The sequence below is a fragment of the Megalopta genalis genome, chromosome 7 (genome assembly GCF_051020955.1).
Source record: "Megalopta genalis isolate 19385.01 chromosome 7, iyMegGena1_principal, whole genome shotgun sequence".
Classification (NCBI taxonomy): Eukaryota; Metazoa; Arthropoda; class Insecta; order Hymenoptera; family Halictidae; genus Megalopta; species Megalopta genalis.
In genome coordinates this window covers 22053202-22076305 of record NC_135019.1, presented here as the reverse complement: position 1 = coordinate 22076305, position 23104 = coordinate 22053202, and the positions used below count along the sequence as shown (strand labels likewise).

Below are 23104 nucleotides of genomic sequence, written 5' to 3'. Positions count from 1 at the left end.
AGAAAATTCCATGAGTTGCTGTGGTAATAAATTACACGAAATTATTATTTTAATAATTGTTATACACGAATCCTAATCTGTATCCGTGTCTTCTGACATTGAAAAGTTGTCAGAATCGCGATCAGTGTCATTTTCCAAAGGATTATGCAATGCTAATATTTCTGAATCTATTAATAAATTAGCCATATTTTCATTTCGTCTGGTTTCTTTTCTCCAAATACTTGATGTGTTCTTTGATCATGATGATATCACTGGATCTGAAGAAAATAAACTGCATTTTTTATAATATTTGCTCCATGAATTAATATTTTATGAACGCTCGATGACATGGGATACCACGGATATAAACTGACAAAAGCAGCTGTGCCTACCGCACATATTCCTGGAAAGCATAAACAGTAAATAAGACCTTCGTCAATGCCAGTAATAGGTGACGTTTGTCATGGATTTTAAAAAAATGGGTAGTTTTCTGTTAAAGGTAAAATCTTTTACCTTTTGGATTGATCACCAACTTCGACGCGACAGTCGGCCTTTCTCCGCCTATTTCGGAATTTGTCAGACACAAACACTACAGTAGTGTTCCTGATTTCTCAACAGTTTCCATTTCTCGAGAAATGAGGAATAAAACTATATTTCTCGAGAATTCTCGAGAATTTTTAATAAAACTATATTTCTCGAGAATTCTCTAGAATTTTTAATAAAACTATATTTCTCGAGAATTCTCTAGAATTTTTAATAAAATAGAAGAATATTGGAAAACTTATGATATTTGGAACATCGTTGATAATATTTATCGCAGGCAAAAAAACATTAACTCAATGTTTCTTCCTGTCCAATATATACATAACTTTAAAAACAAGGAAAGAATAGATGCTAAATATAACCGATAAATTTATTTACTTAAAACCAAACTTTTATAAAATGAAATATCACGTTTTTGTTTTGAAATGACTTTGTAAAAAGCATAATGCGTCTAATGTAGAATCAGACAATCTATACTCCTGACAAAATCTGTAGGTGTAGACAAATTTTTTTCATTTTGTGTGATTGTTGGCTAATATTCCATGTAGAACATCCAAAGGTTGCTGCAGATTGGATGTCCTTTTTACAATGGACTCAAAAATCTAGAATTCCTTTGCAGAGTCCGGAATTTATTTTCTTCTGACGCTAAATTCGTGACACAAAATTCTTGAAGGTTATCTGCAATTTCTAATTCCAATTGTTTTTTCAATGATAGTTCCTCATTCTGAGAATCTGAAAGTTTTTCGCTATTTTTAAATCATTGTTATATTTTACGAAAAGTCTGTTTAGAATTTGTTTTGTTATTTTAGACATATGTGTCTTGGATGTTAAATAGAAAAATGTATCTTCTGAATCTTTTTGCAAGGATTCTGGGTTATGTTTATGGATATTTCATAAGGGATACAACAATCTTATCTCGTCTTCTAGATATTTCTTCTTTAATAACAAGTAACTCATTATTTAATTCAGAATTCAGTTTTTCTGAAGTTTTAAATAAGAATTTAAGAACACCTTCAGCAGTTAATAATGTCGAATCTTCTCTACTAAGATTTTCTATTGTAATTCTTATAGTCTCTAATTTTGTTAATAAAATTTCGGCAATTTTAATATATTTAGATATTTAATGTATTTATCTATTTATCTACCATGTAATCTACATTTATTTCAGACAGTGCTCTTTTAATAGAATTTCATACTCTCAAAAATCTTCTTCCTCTACATATTTCTGCAGAATATCATTCTTTATCGGCGAATTTTGAAATATTTTTACTATTTTTCGAATTGCTGTGAAATGTTTTTCTGATTGTTGGTCGCAGTTGAACATTAGAGATTTCTAGTGTTTTGACATCGGAATCTTAATCGGCTGAATCTTTATTTTCATTTTCTAAAAGTCTATTGTTCTCGTATGAGTCACCAGATTGGGTATCATCAGTATTTTTAAAACAGCAAATGTACCCCATAATTATAACACAACTGTTGGTATGCCGGAGGGAGTCGTCCAAATTTTTGCATAACAGGCACTCACAACAGCTAGAACGTCTTCTTGTAGTGAAAGACTAAAAGAATTTAGTTTTACATTGAGTAGTTCTAAAGTCTTTTTGGCTGTACAGCTTCCATGAATTGGTATTAACCCTAGATTGGTAGATTCCTTGCTACTGTAATGCATATGTATATCCTCATATTTTTTATTGTTTACATTCGTCCATTCATCAATAGATATGCTGAATCTTTTTTGTTATTTAAGCTTAGTGTTTTTATTTTTTTTATTAATTCTTCTTTTTTCTGCGTATAATAGCTCATCATTAATTACATTACATCCAATGAATTGCAGGGGAGACTAAATTCTTTAAGCATGTGTCTTCTCTAAGTCTTATAAATTCACTTTTGGTGATTTGAGTAAATGAAAATAGATCAACAGCTGCCAATTTTTTGATATTATTTGTGACAAAGTTGGGTGTGTAATAATTAGTTGTCATCTGAATACCGATATGGTTTGACGAATTTAAAACTAGAATTACTAGTACTTGATTCATCCATAATTTCCACTCTTTTAAAACTGTGAACACCTGCAGGTAGCAGATTTTTTTATTTTTTCGAAAATATTCCCAGCAATCTTTGTATGTCTTATTCATATTGAATAAGACATAAAATATTATGATTAACCGGATTATACAAATAATAAATAAGTAAAAATTACAATAAATAAATTATGGTAACACTAACCACTTTGAGACCAACTATACACAAACGGATACAAGAACTAAACCTTCGTTTTCGAAATTCAACCATAGACTGCCTGTTCGTTCACGCAGGATCACGAGTAAATCAATCGCTTATACGTAATATGCAATTCTAGTTGACTAAAAACTCATTTCCGAAAATATGTTGTAAAATAAATGAGATTCATAAGAATTTTCCTAGATTTAAATTTCTCGAGAAATACTATAATTTCTCGAGAAGGAACACTACATTACAGCTTCATTTAGCTACTTTTCATGTCGTGGTAGAAATAGTTCTCCTAATCGACTACACTTCTTCCACTTATTGGCAAAATTCCTGTTTGTGTTTTTAACTTTGACTTTCATACTTGCGTAAGCATTCTCCTCTTTACTTTATTGACATTTCTCCAAAAACTATCTTAAAACACCAGCATTTTTGTCTTCAGCGTAACTAAAAAATGCAGTGTATTAATTATTTGCAGATCATTGCAGTTAATGTTAGTTAAAAATGAGTTGACATGAACTATAGAAGGAACTCAATCATTAATTTTAACATATCTGCGCAGATCTATGAATCGTGAGACTTTCATGTTCTTAGAAACACTATAATTGTTGCCATATGTCCTATGAAAATGAAGTTACTGCAGCACAGACTTTATAAAACTGGTTTATAAATGAAATCCGGTCAAATACGGTACCTTTCAATAGCGTGATTACCAAACTATTTTCAAAATATCTCGGATACGAATATACACGGTGTTCTGCCTAAATAAGGCCACCTAAATATGTATCTCCTTTAATTTTAGGGCTACAAAAAATATTTTGCACGCTATTTGAATGGTTCGACGAAATCATTATGTTGCAAAAATATTCGTATAATTTTTTTATTGCAACGTGTAGCTGATGTAAAAATACGTTCAGATATGTACATTGCATGATCTTGAAATGACCTTCGAAATCAAAAATTAAATGGAAACATTTAACATGTTCACTATCACGAAACCCCATTGTGAAATTTGTGATACTGTTTTACAAACCTATTTCTTAAATTGTTCGAACTGATTTCGAACATCTATTGTAATGACAGTTTAAAAAATAGGTTCGTGAAAAAGTATTACAAATTTCATAATAGGGTTTCGTGATAGTGAATATATTTATTTACACTTACAGATTTTCGAACGATGTCTTTGTCTTTGAAGACTCGATAGACAATTTTTGTTTCATTTTGTTTCAATTTTTTGTTTCCATTTAATTTTTGAACTCAAACGTATTTTTACAGTAGCTACACGTTGCAATAAAAAAATTATACGAATGTACGCAAAAAATGAGCTTGGACAAAAAAATATTTTTGCAACATAATGATTTCTTCGAACCATTCAAATAGCAAACAACATATTTTTTGCACTCCCAAAATTATAGGAGATATTTAGGTGGCCTTATTTATGCGGAACATCCTGTATGTACAGGGAAGCGAATATTGCTGATTTTTCTTGACTTCCACTGTGAGTACGGAAAAACCCTTACGCCATATTTTATGAACTCCCTGAGACGTATGAGACACTAAAATTTTTCGATTATAGCAATATTGAATTTTTGACATTCTATTAACTAGAACCGTTATCTGGTCCACTGTGCGGCGTCCCATCGATTTTCGACGCCTAGTAAGGCCTTTCACTTTTCCGTCTCGCTTACATGTGCTCCGCTGGGCGGCCCGTCGCTTCTCCCACTCTTCCCGCCGGGACTGCAACGGGTGCCCGCACAGAATAGATTCTGAACGTAAGATAAGGTTTTGGGTTTATGTAGCCGTGACGCGTAGTAGAAAAGAATTACGACCACCCGGTAGTCCTGTGAAGTAGTCTCGACGGGAAGAGTGGGGAAACGAAGGACCACCCGACGAGGAAGGGCAAGAGGTTTGGTGTGATAACACTAGTGTCAAAATGGCTTTGACAACAGCCGCCTAAACAGCGAATGAGTGGATGCTTCTCCACGCGTCTTAATCAGTGTGACGTGACCATTTGCCTGCAGCATAGTGGTCGTTCCTTGCGTTCTCACTATCTCCTATAAGTTAGGAGCGGGTGGTGACGCATGTGCCGAAAGTCCCGCACAACTATGTGGCACGTGTACCGGGTGAACATTATAATTCTGAACTATGATCAGAAATGGTTATCTTATCCCCTGCTGCTTGAGTAAATTTCTAAATTCTGCACGACATAAAACAATTTTCGCGATTCGACACGATGCGCAACAGTCTACTGTACAGGGTGACCCATTTAAATCGATCCAGTCAAATATCTTCGAAACAGTCGATAATATTAAAAAATATTTGAAACGAAATTTGAATGGTTTTAGGAAGACATTTAAAGATCAACTTCATTTTTTAAAAAATGGAATCATATATTTTTTATTATACTAATCGATTCAGTTTATTATTCTCTTCATAAAAATACTGAATCATTTATTGCAAAAAATCATTGGTTTAGAAAATATTTTAATTTTAGTAATGCATAGTGTTAGCTTTCACCCATCTAAAATTAGTGTACAAAAATACGACCTTCAAACCTGAATGCTAAGATTTACTCTTGTCTCTAAAAAAATGGTTTCTCGCGCGTCAGCACGAGCTTTATCGTATTTTCCGCTTGAGGAGCGTTGGACCTCATTGGTTCTAAATATTTTTCCTCAGTCAACGCGTACGCTTCTGAATTCCAACGCTTTATTTATGCGCATTTACGAAATGCGACTCTCGTTTTCGGATATCGCTTCGATATTTATAATTTCGCGAATTTCATCGTTAATCGTAAACGTAATTTTCGCGAGCTTGTGTATGGTACCGTCGGCCACTATTCTTAATTCGGCAGTACACAGCGCATGCGAAAATATTAGTGTCACTTTCGCGCATCTCACGCGTATAATGCTTCCTTTCTTTTCCATTTCTAACATAATTTATATTTCATTATCAATTATCAATTCTATTTCCTATAAATGAATTCAGAAAAATTTGTCTTTATGTAAGAATCCACAATTCCAAATGAGAGAAGCTCTCAAATAACGTATCTGATGACACTTTCTGAGCAGCTACTACAGTTATCAATCACCAATCATATGTTCTGTGTTTCGAGAAGAAGGCTCAGCGTGTTTACATCCTCACGTCTGCAGCGGTTCGTTGTCCCTCCTATGATCACAGGCAGTAATCGCTATTAGCCCAAGACAAGTAATTACATCAAGTAATTAATTGTGGGTCTTTATACAAAGACAAATTTTTCTGAATTCATTTATAGGAAATAGAATTATGTTAGAAATGTTAGAAATGTTAGAATTATGTTGGAAAAGAAAGGAAGCATTACATCCTAAGTCTGTCAAAAGACTCATCAATAAGGCTATCTAGTAGTCGTGGCTTTAACCGAAGAGATTAATTAGATACAAACGTTTAGCATTTGCGAACGAATATGTAAAATGGAAATTTAAGTGAATCAAAATTGAACGTATTTTAATTCGATGGTAAACAAAATCGTATGCCGCAAGAAGATTACTAATTTCGATAAAGCAAATCTCTAACCGACAGTGAAACACGAGGTTGGACATACAAGGCTGTGGAGTTGTTTCTCCGTTGCTAATGTTGGAAATCTCTGTATCATCGATGGTATCGCGAAAAAATATAAATGTATTGATATTTCAAAGTTTTCATTTCTATCATTTTCTACCAAAATAATAATCTCGAGCACAAAGCTCACATTACACGAGAGTGGCTACTCTACAACTGTCCTAAATAGTGGAAATTCTCCCACAAAGTACACACATAAATCCCATTGAGATTTTGTGGTCAGAATTAAAAACTAGGATTCGTAAATATGAAATAGCTAATGCATACCAGTTCAAAGAAAAATTATTTTTGGAATGGGAAAATATGACAGCGGGCGAATTTAACTGAGAAAAAAAAGTAGCATGGAAATAAAGCAACTTTAAAACTTATTTGAACTTTAATGTCAATATTCAAGAAGACGGGTCATTTTTCCCATGGTTCCTTTGAGACTACTGTCCCTCCTGGCGAATATTATACGATGCAGTAATTAAAAAATTTTTGACCGTGATAATCATGCTGAAAGTCAAAGCTATATGATCACGCTGTAATGGGAATGACATATAATTTTCTAACACCCTGTAATTAAACAATACAGCACACGTATAACTTTTGAACCAATGAATTTCTAACTTTAAAATTTGCATATTTGGAATTTTCTCGTAAAAATCTATGGGATTATACAAACAGATGTCGAAAATTTTTGGTCCCCTAAAAAATCCGGTATTTTCAAAATACAAAGACTGTTATACGTATAGTTAAAAAGTTTTACAAAAACTTTTATTTAATGTAGATAGTTTATATTCAGCATATTGTTATTAATATACGCGCTGGGTGTGATAGCGAAAGGGAACAAATACAATGATTCAACAGATGATTCTACAAGCAAATGAAAACCGAGAAATATTTTTATTTAGAATTTCACGAAATCAAAAAAAGAAATTAAATTTAAAATTTACGTTTGGTAAATCTTAGTGATTTCCTCGAAAATGAAGTCTTTTTTTATTTTTAACTGTATAGTAATCGTCTGACTAGATACCATTTGTCCCATGTCAATGTTTAAAATAACGACGTAAAACACTTTAGTAAATTACAAAACAGTATTTTCAGAAGCAAAGTAATCTACTATTAAAAGATATGAAACAATCTTCTATTTATTTAGTAGCATTAGAGTGGGAAATTAAATAGTTCATGCTGGTAATGATACTTGCCAAAAAGCTCCATTTTATGAAAATGATAAAACAAAATTGTTAATTTCTTGAAACACTAATAAATATGTTTTTTATTTTCTAGTAGTGTGTATAAACGTTATGCATATAGTGTGTATATCGTTTAAACATTATAGATCTACAAATGTAGATATTACTAAAAATTATATACAATACTCATTATGAATTTTATCGTACAATAATTTTATTTTAGAAAGATTACATTTCTTGATGTTGAACATAATGAGTTGGCTCAATTTTCAAATGTTTAAATAGGAACGATTTGTTATGTGAAATCTTTCATTGTCATATTGTTATATTATATCATCACTCAACGATATTAAACTTATAATTAGTGTCTGTAGTAACTAGATGTTTAAGATTTTGTATATTCCGAATTAATCTATATAATGTAAAAAAAATTATGAAAGAGTGACTATACATAAATGAATTGCTGAAATTATCTTTTACTTTTTGTCATTGAAATATAAGTATCGTCATGAATAAAATATTTTTGGGTGATAATATATATCTAGTGAAAATATGAGAATGTTGCCTGACGCATTTATGCATGGTCTTGTTGAAACAATGATTAGAAATACAATAATTCTGACTTTCTATCGTACATCATAATTAATAAAAAAATTTTGTTAATCAACTTTGAACGTAGTCATTGAAAGTCAGGGTTCAAACAGAATTATATCACAGGTCCATGACTAATGAGGCGGATTCAATTATTTTAGAGGTGGAATATGAAAATGGTACCAATTTCTCTGTAGGGGCAACAACTGACAACTTACCGCCAGGCGTTTTATATAGAGTCAAGGCTACTTACAAGTACAGACGCGATGATGCGGACGAATTGTCGTTTGATGTCGGTGATATAATTCGTGTGGTAGAATATGACGACCCAGAAGAACAGGTTTGTATTTTTGTTTCTAAATTTCATTTAAGAAATTGTAATAATACTACAGTGTCACGACTAACAAAATTTTAACTTATTCAAGTTAAATATATTTGTTCTTTTTTTGTTAATGGCAATGAAGATTAAATTCTTTAAAGCACAAACCAATAGAGACAGGAAAGAAAAATATTCGTTCTGAATAAAATATATTGTTACATAAGTTGAGTATTACATTTATATTGAAATATCAATTGATCAGACTTGTGTTGATAAATTATAATAATTTTTAATATTAAAAATTAATAAACAAGAAGTCAATTGTTTTCAAAATAAGCAAGATATTTTTTATATATACATATATTGTACAAAGATAAAATCCATATAATTCTCAGACAATGCAAAAAAGTTAATTTTATAATAATATTGTAAGTCTAAAATTAAAACTTGTTATTACAATTTCAATATTATTTTCTATACGTAAAATCAATTTAAATTTTTATTTATTTCTAATTTTGTTGAAGACTTTAACCGTAGACATAACTAAAGCATGTATGTACATTGTAAACGTTACCCATTGTCTACAGTTAATGTAATATGAAATTTATGAAGAAATATATAAAAAAACTTGGAAAAGTACTTTTAGTACTAGTATTCACAATCTAATAATTACAATATCTAAGGCAACAATAAGTCCATGGAAAACAAAGATGAAATTTATATATAATATTTAGTATTGAAATCACTTTACCTAATAGTACCTGGAAAACTAGTGTTCTTTTTTAAATTTACAGAAAAGATTACTCAAAACAATACAGAAGTGAAACGTTCTTTGCTAAACTTGTTTTACTAAAATATTATTATTAGCTGTATTATTGGACAATACTATATTATTGGACAATATACTATATGCACACAATGTAGAATTGTAATTATATATTTTGATATTACATAACAGTATTTTGTTACTTTAGGAGCAAGGTTGGTTAATGGGTATCAAGGAAGGTACGGATGAGAAGGGAATGTTCCCAGCGAATTTTACAAAACCGCTGTGAGAGTTCTACCAAATCCAACTATTACACTCCAATGCTCACTGAAACAGCGTATTCTTTAAGAATAGATTCAATATTAAAAGTGAGAATCACACAGTCATCTGAGGTATTGTATATGTAGAAATGAAAATAAAAAATACAATAGGGGACTTTGGGAAGGAAAGAGGGTGTGATAAGATAGTTACGCTGGAGGGTACTGTGAAGAATTAAACACCCTAAAATGCCTTAACCCAGCCACTGTCTGTGCCAACATTCATTGTCTGTAATATGGAATTTATTCTCTCATATCTGATGTATGAATACACATCATTAATAATTGAATGAAATATTTAAATAATATAAGTAATTAAATAATATATTGTAATACGTCATGCAATATTATAATATAAAAATCTATATATTAAATTAATATTATTTTATGAAATTGTACATAGAATTATACAATTTAGGAATATTTTATGGAATAACTTTGTGGCCACTGAAATTATTATTAAGAATTAATATAATGGTTAAGAATCCTCTGTAATACCTTTTTCTACAGGGGATTGTTATCGAATCTTAAACATCAATTGCCAATCTGCATTCATGTATTAGGAAGTTATGATCTTTGCACGTGTTACAAGAAAAATTAGGACTAGGTTCCCTTAAGAATGGACATTAATGTAGATAATATGTCAAATTTTTTACCCAATTGAATAACTTGAATACATTCATATATCAAGCCAAACATAATGCAATGAAAATCTTGTCATATGGATTTTTATATGAAACAATATTAACTATCTATTACATGTTTTACTAATAATATATATTAGAAAGTTTAGCCTCAAAATCTGATATAGACATTTTTGTTGAAGGAGAACTGAATCTTCTGTATGTATTTGAAATACGTGAAGTATGTGATTGGTAACAAAGTATTTTGAATAATGGCAATGATTAACAAGATCAGTATTAGTGCCATTGTATCCACTCACGCAACGAAAAAGAAAACTGTAGTATGCTAATGGTCCAAAAATTAATAATGCAAATCAATACATGTTATACAGATTGGTTGGAAAGAAATCTTACAACAGACCTTCCATAACAAATACAGCGTTACAAACAATGTACTAATATATAAAGAGTAGTACAAAGAGTCTACCAATTTCAGCTTCCACTGAGTGTGTCCTTTTATTTTATGTAATTGATCTGAGACATGCAGAATGTAGGAAAGTTGGATTGTTTATTTTATAAATGAAAAATTTTATGGTTGAAAGATTGATCCATTGTGACACTAATAATTAACCCCATGTACGAATCGAAATTATAGACAAATAATATGCTTGTTTATGAAGTATTACAGGTGCATGATATACATATATGAAAACATAATGTTGATTAATATTTTATTATTATATAGTTATGATATTTATAATGATGATAAAAGGGACGTATATTTATATTTTATAAAGTGGACCAACAAAATGTAAAAGAAAATTGCAAAAAAATGTATTTAATTAATAGTGTTCAATGTAAAAGTGTCGCTGCACTGTCTTTCTTCTTAAGCGTAAAGAAGTGTTACAGATAATGTTAAATTCTGTGTACAAAAAATTGACAGACTAAGTACACATTTTTGTAATACAACGCAGCATAACATGCTTCGCTTCGACAGTATGAGTACAGTTTATGTTTAATTCAAATAGTACACATTCCATTAATTTTCAAATAAATACTTGTTCTCCGAATAATTCTAAATGCTTGAAACAAGATCTTTTTTAAATATTGTTATTGATTGTATCTCATTTTTTTGTTTTATTATACCGTTTATTTTTACAGAAATAAGAAGCGAAGCATAGAAACTGTTTACTTATTTGATATCTGTTTATGTATGAAATTATACAAATTCGAAAATTTCTAACAAGTATCAAAAGCATGAATGTGCCAATATGATGCAGTATTCTCTACACTGGAAATGCGATATTGTTAATGACTCTACCACGTAACAGTGTCTTAAATTAGAAATCCCCATTACACGTGTATCTAAAATATACATGTAGACGTGTTGTTAATATATCCATGTATTTCTTATTACACGGGTACACGGGTATAGAAATATACGGGTACACAGATACACCGACATGAAAATGTAGGTATAGCTTCACGTGTGTGTTAACATAATAATATTTTGTTTTCGAATTAAATATCCTAATATTTATATTGTTCGTGAACAATTTGCAACATATGTTTTACCAGGTTTCAGATGGAAATAGAGAGTATTTAATGTTTAATCTAATAAACAAGAGATAAATATCTACGTTAATCTAAAGATACATTAGTCTATTAGTCATTACTAATGTAATGACTCTATCATGTATCCCAATAAACAATTCGCCATTTGTCGTTCTATCCGAGTGGTTTAACGTTACATGTTCTTTATTTTCATCTGTAACCCTGTATACTTGCCGAGGAAAATATGTTAACAAGCACCAAAAATGTCGTTTTTCGCAGTTAAATCGTAAATTTTATAGTGAATGAAGTAAATAATTGACACATATTAATTGATAATATCTAACAAATATATTTAACAATAAACTATATGAGATATTTAGTGACTATGAAACAATCAGTCATTTATAAGACTCGGGTGCGGAAAATAAGTTGACAAGAACTGGTCATATAAAAAAACAAAGTTTGCAATAACAAAAAGTACACATTTAATATGAAGTTTGGTAACCTCAATTTCTTATATGATCGCTTCAAGCCTTTTTGGAATATTTCCTATTAATTGCAGATCATGACTTTAATAACGTTCACTGAAATAATTGTTTATTATTTCTATCGTGCTCAGGCATATTTCTGTCCAAATGATCCCACAGATGTTCATTGGGCTTCAGATTGGGGTTTTAAGCTGGCCATGGCAATAAATGAATATTATTTTCATTATAATAGTTTATTTATTTTATTATAATATTACCTGTCTTCTTTTGTTCGAACGAAGATCAAACTTCGATCCGTGAACATAACATTCTTTCAAAAGTCAATTGGTTTATTCAGAAATTGCTTAGCAAATAATAATTGTACCCGAACGTTACGTTTACTGATAAGTGGTCGCTTTTTCGATATCCTGCTTGTTTTATTCTCATACGGATTTGTGTTTTTTCAATAGGAAGATTCAACTCAGATTTCAACTGTTTCGGAGAAATGTTGCGATTTTTGAGCACCTCTCTCAATATCATGCGCTCTTGTCGCACCGTTGTCTTCCTTGGTCGTCCTAGTCTCGGAAGATTTTCGGCAGTACCGTTGATTTCTAATCGGTTTACCACCTTCCTAACACATTCTGCTGATATATTAAAATCAGACATGTTTTTCTGAGCATCTCTCCTTTTAAATGTCTATTAAATATTTACGACCTCTCAGCAGGTGTCTGTTCACGAATTTTTGGCATTTTTTGCAAATATTAAAATGGTAAACAAAACGTATAACTTAAATATTAATTATTGTACTTAACCTTTATAAAATTAGATTATTATGTTAAATCACACTTCAATACTATACACACTTATTTTACACTAAGGACAAACCTCATCTGTTCATACAGTGTCAACAAATGCTGACACAACATTCTGGGAAACGAATAGTCTACACATTCTATTTACAATCAAGAAAAGCCAAAAATAGACCATTTTTCAACGTGCCAACATACTTTCCGCACTGAGTGTACTTGAAACCCGTGTACCCATGTAATTAGAAGTACACAGATTAGCACACACATATTAATTACATTTGTACACATGTACCTATGTATCGTCAGTACACGTTCAAATCCGGGATCTCTATCTTAAATGAGCAATAATACAAGTAACACAAATTACGGGAACATAGATCTGTTAACGGTACTAATATAATCTATGAAATTTGTTGGAGTAATGAGCAAATGCATTTAATTGACTTAAAGAAGATAAGCAGTAAACGACCGTATCATTCTTTTTGAATTTGAAAAACACAGAAAGTTTGTGTGAAGTAGAAATAATGATATAACTATAATCAAAATGTCATATCGTAATGTAGTATGAAATTACACCTATTTTACTACATTTTTAAAAACGTATAGAAAAAGCATCAAATGATACGATAGGTATGTTTTCTTTTAAAATATCTTCGACGATATTGAATAGAGAATATATTTTATAATGTGATCACTACTTGTCTTCTTTACTTTGTATTTATTAATTAATGTAACGTACAAGCAATAACTGTCTATATTTATTAGAATTTTTAATGCACCCCTGTAATAATAGTGAGGTCTGAAAATTTAGTGTAGCAGTGGAGCAATCAATTGTTATATTATTTGTCATTTTTATGTCTTGTTGTTTTATTTAACTGACCAGAAACAGTCATATCTTTATAACCTTAATATAAACTATAATGCATATATACTTTTACCGCTTTCATTGTTCTTTTCGATTGAAAACGATTATAATAAACAATTATTGGTTTGTAGTATAAGTCTTAATGAATTAAATATGTTTCGTTTACTACAAAACCTAGACAAATACCTTCCCTATATCAATCCATCAAATTCTCTCCTGTTATTTTATAAAGATGTATTACTTTCGTAATAAAGAATTGCAAATTTAAAACGTGTACTTCAGGTAATTATTTGGAGTAGGGTCCTCAACGCCGATTTCAATGAGCTTGAAATATGTTGTCAACGTTATAATTTTGAACATCTTTTTCCTATATATGTTACCATATTTCCAAGATATTCACGAGAATACATTTCACACATAGTACGGTGATTTCTCTCCGACTGTCGTCGGGTTCGAATTGTAAGCAGTCCTAGAATCGAAATCGTGTTTCTTCGAGCCTCGCAGCTCGTCTTTATAGTTGACGACACCTCGTGAAAGAGAGAGAGAGAGAGAGAGAGAGAGAGAGAGAGAGAGAGAGAGAGAGAGAGAGAGAGAGAGAGAGAGAGAGAACGAAACTACCCAGGAAGGCAGCGGCCAGCATGTCGGTGTACATTACTATGAATACATTATGACGCTAGAATAAAAACGATGACTTCACTTTTTTATTTCTAATTTTTTACACATGAAAATGTTTTAAATATATTGGTCAGATTTTTCCAATTAAAATGATACCAACCACGACATGCTTTAGACCATACTTATTCATTATACGTAATAAGTAACTTATTTTATTTGCGAAAAAGCACTAGAAAAACTGATTTTTAACATGTGAAATATTAAAGGCAAGGTCGAAGAAGGTATGTACATATGTTTTTCGAAAGAAAATATCACTGAAGTTATGTTATTCGAGTCTACGTTCGATGACAGAATGAGGTCTGATGGCGGCATAGGAGAAGTCCGCGGGTAAGAGACGTCGGCATGGAAGTGTTTATGAGTAAGAGATGTCGTCAAAGAAAAAGTTCGACTACATTTTGAAGACGAGTCTACGCGTAGAGGGTGTGTGAAGGGACAGTCTTTTGTAGATTTTCCATAAATCCTGGAATTTTAAGAGGTCGAACATCGAGAAAGAACACGACAGGTCCTCGAAATACAACGTCAATAGCGCAACGGATAATGCAGATGTGGCGACGAAGGACAAGGGCTGGAACTGAAGCCACGTTTTCCTGTAAGGATAAAAGTCAACTCGTCACTCTTGTTCAAATCGTTTTTACGGCATAACAATGGCAATGTACTATAAATTCTCCCTAATCAACGCTCAGATTCTGCAGAAAATGTACAATCCGTGCGTAAATTAGAGAGCATTTACTGTATTCATAAAGCAATTAAACTATTATTAAAGTAATTTGTCTTGATGATTGTATACAGCAAAATTCCATGAAAACATGAGACAATAGCCTATAGAAAACAGGTAAAATGTCAGGTAAAGTCACGTGGCCAACCGCGGTCTGCCGACGCGACGCACAGGTTCGAAGATTTAGTGACTTTTCTCATATTGATGCCCAGTCAATTTTTATTGCTTATTAAATGCCCATTACCCTCGAAAATGAAAATGTTAATAAAAATGATCATAAATTCTAGTAAATACGACAATTTAAAGTTGAACATTTTTTGAATATTATATTTGACGCCAAAAAAATATGCTTCTTTTCCTCGCAATGTCCTGACGAACCTAATTAATTTTTTTCTTTGCTCCTTTTTTACATTAGGAGGCAATATTTATCGTTAATAAACAGTAGCTTAAATTAAGATTATTGTATCCTATATATGAAAAATACAATGTTTAATAAAATACAAAAAGTGTAAAAATTCTTTACATTTGACAAGGAATATCTTTTGACGCCCAAGGAGTCACAGTTTCGGACAAATGGTATTGTTTCAGGATACTTTCTTCTATATATAACTCTGTAAAAGTTACATACCAAGACGAACCGGATTACGAATTACTACGGTTTAAAGATATCAGCGTAATGTTATTTACTTTAAGGTTAGAGCTATTGAAGATAATCTCTCAGTGTTCCAATCGGTATTACAGAACGCTTCTTTATCTCTGTAAATTATTCCATAATTTAAATTAATTATTCCATATAACATAAAATATATAAGTAAATGAAACAAACTAAACCTGCTAAAATTCGCAGGCATATTGGCTTAAAAGTCGGTACTCTTATGGCGCGGCGGAGATTAGTACCGTGTCACGACTGTACCTGCAACACCTCTTTTAGCTACTAATAAAACAATTAAAGACATATAATCCAGTGTCATCGTTCAAAATACTATAAATGCTTATACGTTTACACGCTTATAGTTTTACAAAAAACGTTACTCAAAAATGCTAGAGAAACAGATTGTATATTTCGAATTAATTAAGTCCTGAAGCTGCAGATTTATTGAAACAATAACAAAATGGTAAGATTAATTATCATACTCTACATTTTATTAAAAGTTCGAACTGTTGAAATTTACCAACTACATACAATGCATACAGAAACCTTTTTCTGGGACGCGTACTTTACTGCACCCACATTGGCTATGAGTGTACGCTAGTATTGTACGTTAGTAGTTCCAGGTACGTTAGTATTGTAATGTTATAAATAGTTGGTAACATTATATTTAAACAATTTTTTTCCACAAAAACTGTCAATGAAAATTAATTAAAAATTATCACCCGAGCCTCCGGGAAACCCATTTACCATAGCAAAAATGCTAATCGTTAATTGGTGCGCACTTCGGCCACCAAATCAGTATAAAAGGCGACTAAAAAAAAATGTGCGAGCTTGACTATCAACGGTCATTGAGATTGGTCTTCTTGCTCACACCGAAAGTGATCTAAACTATATCATGTTTGGTCTCATTTTAATCAGAAAACTATGAGCAATATGTTAAAAAAAATCAGTATTAAAATGTTAAAATTAAAAAAAGTTATATCATTGTATTATGAGTTGTCTTCCGGGAATTCGAGTCAAAGGAGCTGCGACGCGTGTCGCAGCACACGTGTTGTAGCACATTGTTGTACATGACGTAGTGAGAAAATCGATAAATTACAGGGTTGTAGCAATATCACGGCGTCAGTGAGGGTAGATCAAAACTACGTCATTTGGAGAGACATTACTGCATATATTTCCTGCTTATGTGAGAGTTATTATTCTATTGTGTCCTACAGTTCACAGTACATAATTTTAGCACTGCTTACATACGGATTTGGCTAGGATTGGGTAAGTTAAATGACTGAGAGGGCCGACTGTAAGGTGAGCTCGACCATACATGCAAAAATCCATGCAAAGTGCAGAACATTGCATATATTGATGAACCGTTCTGGCGCTAGCCCTCTTCTACCTTAGTGCCTTCATAAACACGAACCAACCACCACATTATCTTACCCGACGATCGACAAGGGCCCACGGTCGAGGCCTTGATTTCTTGGCAGTGAAACGTCGACTCCCGAACGAACGCGTCCAATAAATGATTATCCGCGAACGAGTCTCAGTGATCTATCGTAATATCCACGAGTGTTTCGGATTATCAGTGATTAATTAAGTGATCAATGTTTGGTGACAGTGAAGTGTAAGTGAATTTCGTAAATAACCTTACCAGAGGTTCCACCGACAATATCCCTCGAATGTTGCGGTCATCGACCTGAGATCAGCTGTACGTTGTACGAGGTCAGTGCGTAATTCTGTTCGGACACGGAATTATTTAAATTAAAATATCATTTACGAACTTTGTTAATCCTCACTGTACACCTTGCATAAAAATTTCATATGGTGTCATGCACGTCAGAAAATTAAAACGGCTGTCACGGCTAAACTACATATTATTTCGGGTCCAAAAAATTAGTAAATATTCTTTAGATATTCTGAAATAAGGATGAATTGCGTTTTTCTTAAAATTATCACATTGTGTCTTGTTCATTGATTCGAACGCAGCACAGAGTCCCCATCTTTTATTGCACTCCACGGCCGAAGCACGTTTAATCGATAGATCGACCATGTTGTAATTCGCGCCCTCGCCTCTCATTGGTCAGTGTTTTTCGTTAATAACTCGTAAACGAAGCCGCGGATTGCATTTTCGCAAAGGAAAAAGTTACTTCAAATGACCTCAGCTACCCCTCATTTTCGGCTGTTAAAATAATTGTGGAATACGCTGTATATTCTTCGATTGACTAGATTCCAACTCGTGAAACATGGTTAGAGACGGCAATGTTCTACGCAAGACATTGGCATACTATCGAAGAAGCAACTATCTTTCATATTGTTTCATTTAGATAATTAAGATTAACTGCATCATTAATTCTTTACAGAATAATCAAGTCATCATTTATTCTTAGGTTGTTAAAATCTTTAAATAAAAAGACGCAGTGTGTATTAAAGCAACACAAGAGATTTTCAAGGATGAGAATGAAGAACATTTACGGTTTATAAATTAATGTTATCTGGTAAAAGACACCAATTGACAAACAAGATTATAGAAAAAATAATTGTAATACATTGTAATGCAAAGTACAGAAAATAGTAACAAGTACAATAGCAGTAGTAGCAGCAGTAAGTAGTAGTAAATAGCGTAGATAATAAAACAATTTGTATATAGTTTTCATATTTTTTGCGTATATTTTAAATACATTTTATATTTTAAATACATAATATACAGGGCGTCCCATAAATCCGAAAGGGGTGATCCTTGAGGTCATTTGTAGTAACTTTTTCCTTAGCGCAAATGCTATCCGCGATTTCGTTTACGAGTTATTAATAAAAAACACTGATCAATGTGAGATGAGATCAGCTGGCGCGAGCGGAATTGCGATGCGACTATGAGGCGCGGTGGCAGGAAGGTCGTACGCTCTAGGCTTCGTGTCGCACTCAAACATGAATAAGCCGGCATACGTGAAACTGTCCATATTTTTTTACTACGTATAAGTGATTATTTTAAGAAAAATGCTGTTGATTATGATTTTAGAATGTCTGAAGAATATTTAGTAATTTTTCGGACCCGAAATAATAAGTACTTTAACTGTGACAGCCGTTTTAATTTTCTAATGTGTATTACGTCCCAGATGTAACAAAGTAATTTTTATACGGAGGACACAGCGAATATTAAGAATGAGTAACCCCGTCAAAGTACGTAACAAATATTTTAGTTTAAATAATTCTGCATCCGAACAGAATTCCTCGAATGATTTGCAAAGTAATTTTATTGATAAATAAAAGGATGTTAAAGGACGTAAAGGATTTGTTTGAGAGATGTAAAAACTATCATTAATAAGAAACTCACTCATTTAGCTGCGTACGATATTCACTCGTTGCAGCATATAATTCAATAAACCACTATCGTTATTCGCTACGAAAAAAGTATGTTGAAGCAATGAAGAAGCAGGAACCTTCCGAACTCATACAGCGACACACAAAATTGTTTAAAACTTTTGACATTCATGAAGTTTTAAGAAGTTATTTTTTTTAAAGGTTTTAAAGGTTTCATGGTTACAGTGTATTGAGACAGCCGCCATATGTGTGTCACCTTACCAGATAAAATTAGTTTGAGCAGAGGTGAAAACATACGTGAAAAAAATGTTACTTCAGAGATATTGTACAATGAATTGGAAGCATTACTACGCTATACAATAAACGAAATGACACCGAATGATTGAGAATATTGGACGAAAGATTGAATATTAGAAGAGACAATGGCAAACCCAAGACTGAAAATACAGTCATTTTTCCCGGAAATGCCAAATTTCGGATTGCTGTGAATTTCCCTACGTCTATGTAATTTATTGCTATGTCGATGCTATGGGTAGACAGAGTCAGTCAAGCGTGAGATGCGGTACGCAACGCGAATTTCTGGAAGACAATGCAAAATGGTCTGTTTGGGTGTGATTCAGGTAAGAAAAACTGCGGAGCTATAAGGTACGTAGTAGGTACTAAGTACGTGATCGTCGAATCGTAGCATGTGGCCTCTGAATTGTCTCCGAATTGAGGCATATTTTTTTTTTTTTTTTTATTATTTTGATAAGTACATCTGCAATCTGTTACAAAATAACAATAAGCAAGATTTTATAGCTATTTACTCATAATATGTAGATATTTCGCCCACTGGCTCATATCTTCATTGGTTTTCTTCTAGCTAATATAATTGCTATAAAGGTTTTATCACGTTTTGTTTTTGAGATTAACTTATTTCCTACTTGTCTAATATTGCACCTCGAGTATCTTGAAATCTGTGTCTATTGTCTAGCGGTTTGAATCTTTTGAGTCTGCGCGTATCAGTCTGTTCATTTAGTAGTTCGTTTGCTAACATGTTTGGGTGAAGTTCGAGTTTGACAGTGTATTTGTCGGTAAAGTTTTTAATTTCATTTTTGACGGTAGGTATCTGTAGGTCATTGCGTATGTTATTATTCGTTATATACCATGGGGAGTTTGTTATCATGCGGAGAAGTTTCGCCTGAAATCTCTCGAGGATCTCGATGTTGGACACGGAGGATGAGCCCCATAATTGTATTCCATATGTCCATATCGGTTTTACGACGCATTTATAGATTATTATTTTGCTTTGAATTGACAATTTTGATTTGGGTCCTAATAGCCAGTACATTTTGCGCAATTGTGTGCCTAGTTGTTTTCTTTTTTGCCAGATGTGTTTCCTCCAATTTAGTCTTCGGTCCAGGTGTATGCCAAGGTATTTCACTGATTCTGCTTGTGGTATTTGTTTGTTGTTTATTTTTACCGGTGGGCATATCTCTTTCCTGAGTGTAAAGGTTACATGGGTGGATTTGGTGTCGTTCACATCTGTTCTCCATTTCAGCAGCCATGTTTGTATGGAGTCGAGGTTTTCTTGCACGTATTGAGATGCTGTTTTTGGATTGCTGGGCGATGCTAAGATTGCAGTATCATCAGCAAAAGTGGCAGTAATTGTACGTGGGTTCTTTGGGAGATCCGCTGTGTACAGAGTGTATAAAATGGGTCCTAATACGCTTCCTTGTGGCACGCCAGATTTAATCGGAAGTATCTCACTTAATGCCTCGCTGTGTTTGACAAGGAAGTGCCTGTCTTCAAGGTATGATTTAAGGATGCAGTATATATTGCTTGGTAGAGTTTTCTTAATTTTGTATAACAGACCTACGTGCCATACTTTGTCAAATGCCTGGGTGATATCTAGAAACACTGCCGAGCAGTATTTTTTTTCTTCCAAACTTTGGTTTATTTTCCGAACTAAACGGTGTACCTGTTCGATTGTGGCATGTTTACCCCTGAATCCAAATTGGTGTTGAGGTATTAATTGTTTTTCTGTCATGTAATTGTTGATTCTTTTGGCTAGGAGTTTCTCCATAACTTTTGACATCTGTGGTAGTAAGCTGATCGGTCTATATGAGGTTACTTCTTCTGGGTTTTTGCCTGGCTTCGGGATTAGGATAACTTGTGCGATCTTCCATTGCGCTGGAAAATAGTTCAGTCGGAGTACAGCATTAAACAGGATGGTTAAGTACCTAATGCATTTGTCAGGAAGTTCCTTGAGGATTTTGGCCGTAATTAGGTCTATTCCTGGGGCTTTCTTTATGCTGATTTCTTTATTTATGGTTTGTTTGACTTCAGTTATTTTGAATGGCTTATGTGGAGCTACTGTCTCCTGCTCTGCTTGCAGGTATTCATGTATTTCCTTCTCTTCTTCGTCTGTTATTTTCTGTGGGAAGGGTTTGAACACTTCCTTTAGGTGGTTTGCGAATGCTTCCGCTTTTTCAGGATTGCTGCGTGCCCAGATTCCATTAGCTGTTTTTATAGGAGAAATGGTGGTCTGAGGATTTTTTATTCTTTTTGTAGCCCTCCATAGGGAGTAATTTGTTTCCTTGATAGGTGTTAATTTTTGGAGGTATTCTTCAATGGATTTTTCTTTTTCCATTTTTATTAGCATTTTTAGTTTCCTGGTGACTCTATTGAATTTAGTTTTTTCTGTAGGGTTTCTAGTTTGTTGCCATTGTTTTCTTGTTTTTCGTTTTTTGAGTATGAGTGCCCTAATACTGTCTGTAATCTGGATTGGAGTTTCATTGTTTGTATGTTTTGGTGTTGCTTCCCAAGCTGCTTCTTGTATGTCGGTGATGAATTTCTCAATAGCGAGTTCGAGTTGTTCAGTTGTTTTTAAGGGTACGTTGCATGTAATTTTCGTTTGGAGAAGTGTTTTGTATATGTCCCAGTTTGTTTTGTTATTATGTAGAGAGGGCGGGCAACTGCGTTGTATGATTCTTGAGCTTATTTTAACTATTAACGGCGTGTGATCGGATGAAAGGTCTAGGCTGCTTTCGATGCTCATATAGTGGGTGGCTATTCCTTTCACAACACAGAAGTCGATTAGGTCAGGTGTTTTTCTTGTGTCTGTGGGCCAGTAGGTAGGTTCGCCCGTTGATAGTGTATGGAAGTTATTGTCTTGTAGCGCAAGGTATAGCTGTCTTCCTCTGGGGGTGGGAGTCTGTGATCTTGAACCCCACCATGGATGTTTGGCACTATAGTCACCTCCAGCAAGAAATCGAGGGCCTAATGTTTTGAAGTATTCGGTAAATTGTTCTTTTTTGATATTATATTTTGGTGGGCAGTATACTGCTGAGAGAGTTAGATTTCCATGCCAGTCTTCTATAGCTATATTGGTTGCTTGGATATGGTCTTCGCAGGTTTTGTGGATTTCGTGGTGTTTGATTTTGTTTTTAATTATTACTGCAGTTCCACCATGTGCTCCTCCATCAGGGTGTTGGGTATCGTATATTGTATATCTCGGAATTTTTAAGTAGCTTTTTTTGGTATAGTGTGTTTCTGATATCAGCATGATGTCTATATCGTTGTTTATTAAGAACGTGCCGAGTTCCTGGCTTTTCCCCACCAGTCCATTTGCGTTCCAGATGCCGATTTTATATAAGTGGTTAGCCATCAATTGATTTTGGATATTACTGTAGTTAATAGGTTTATCATGGTGTTCATGCTGGAGAGTAACTGCATCATCATGCTTTCCAATTTTTGAGTGGCGGGATGAGTCGATTGGTTTGCTGGGATGTTGTATCGTTGCTCTATTTGTATTTGTGGGTGTGCAGTGGTTGTAGCTTGTGCGTATGTTCTGTCTTGTTGTACGTAACTTGTTTTCGGGGCTGTTTTTACGCTAGCTTCTGGATTCAGAGTGCGTTCCCTAAGTTTTGGGAACATTTTCTGGATT

At 33.1% G+C, this 23104-nt stretch overlaps 1 protein-coding gene and 1 long non-coding RNA gene across 5 annotated transcripts in view; one reads left to right on the top strand and one right to left on the bottom strand.

Moving 5' to 3' along the window:
• Amph (amphiphysin) overlaps positions 1-13961 on the top strand; it is a 181337-nt gene extending 167376 nt beyond the window's left edge. For 2 of the 4 annotated variants that reach the window (XM_076523696.1, XM_033483496.2), the window contains 2 exons: positions 8303-8445; positions 9399-13961. In XM_076523696.1, coding sequence (XP_076379811.1) covers positions 8303-8445; positions 9399-9479 — 224 coding nt within the window. In that variant the 3' untranslated portion in view covers positions 9480-13961. Of the gene's footprint in view, positions 1-8266; positions 8446-9398 lie in introns of all 4 variants that reach the window. The other 2 variants (XM_033483497.2, XM_033483495.2) reach the window with 1 other exon arrangement.
• LOC117227938 (uncharacterized) lies at positions 12010-15896 on the bottom strand. The gene is made up of 2 exons (XR_004492196.2): positions 15739-15896; positions 12010-15087 (listed from the first exon to the last, which is right to left on the bottom strand). It is a non-coding gene; the product is annotated as an uncharacterized LOC117227938 (long non-coding RNA).
• Positions 15897-23104: the final 7208 nt, after the last annotated feature.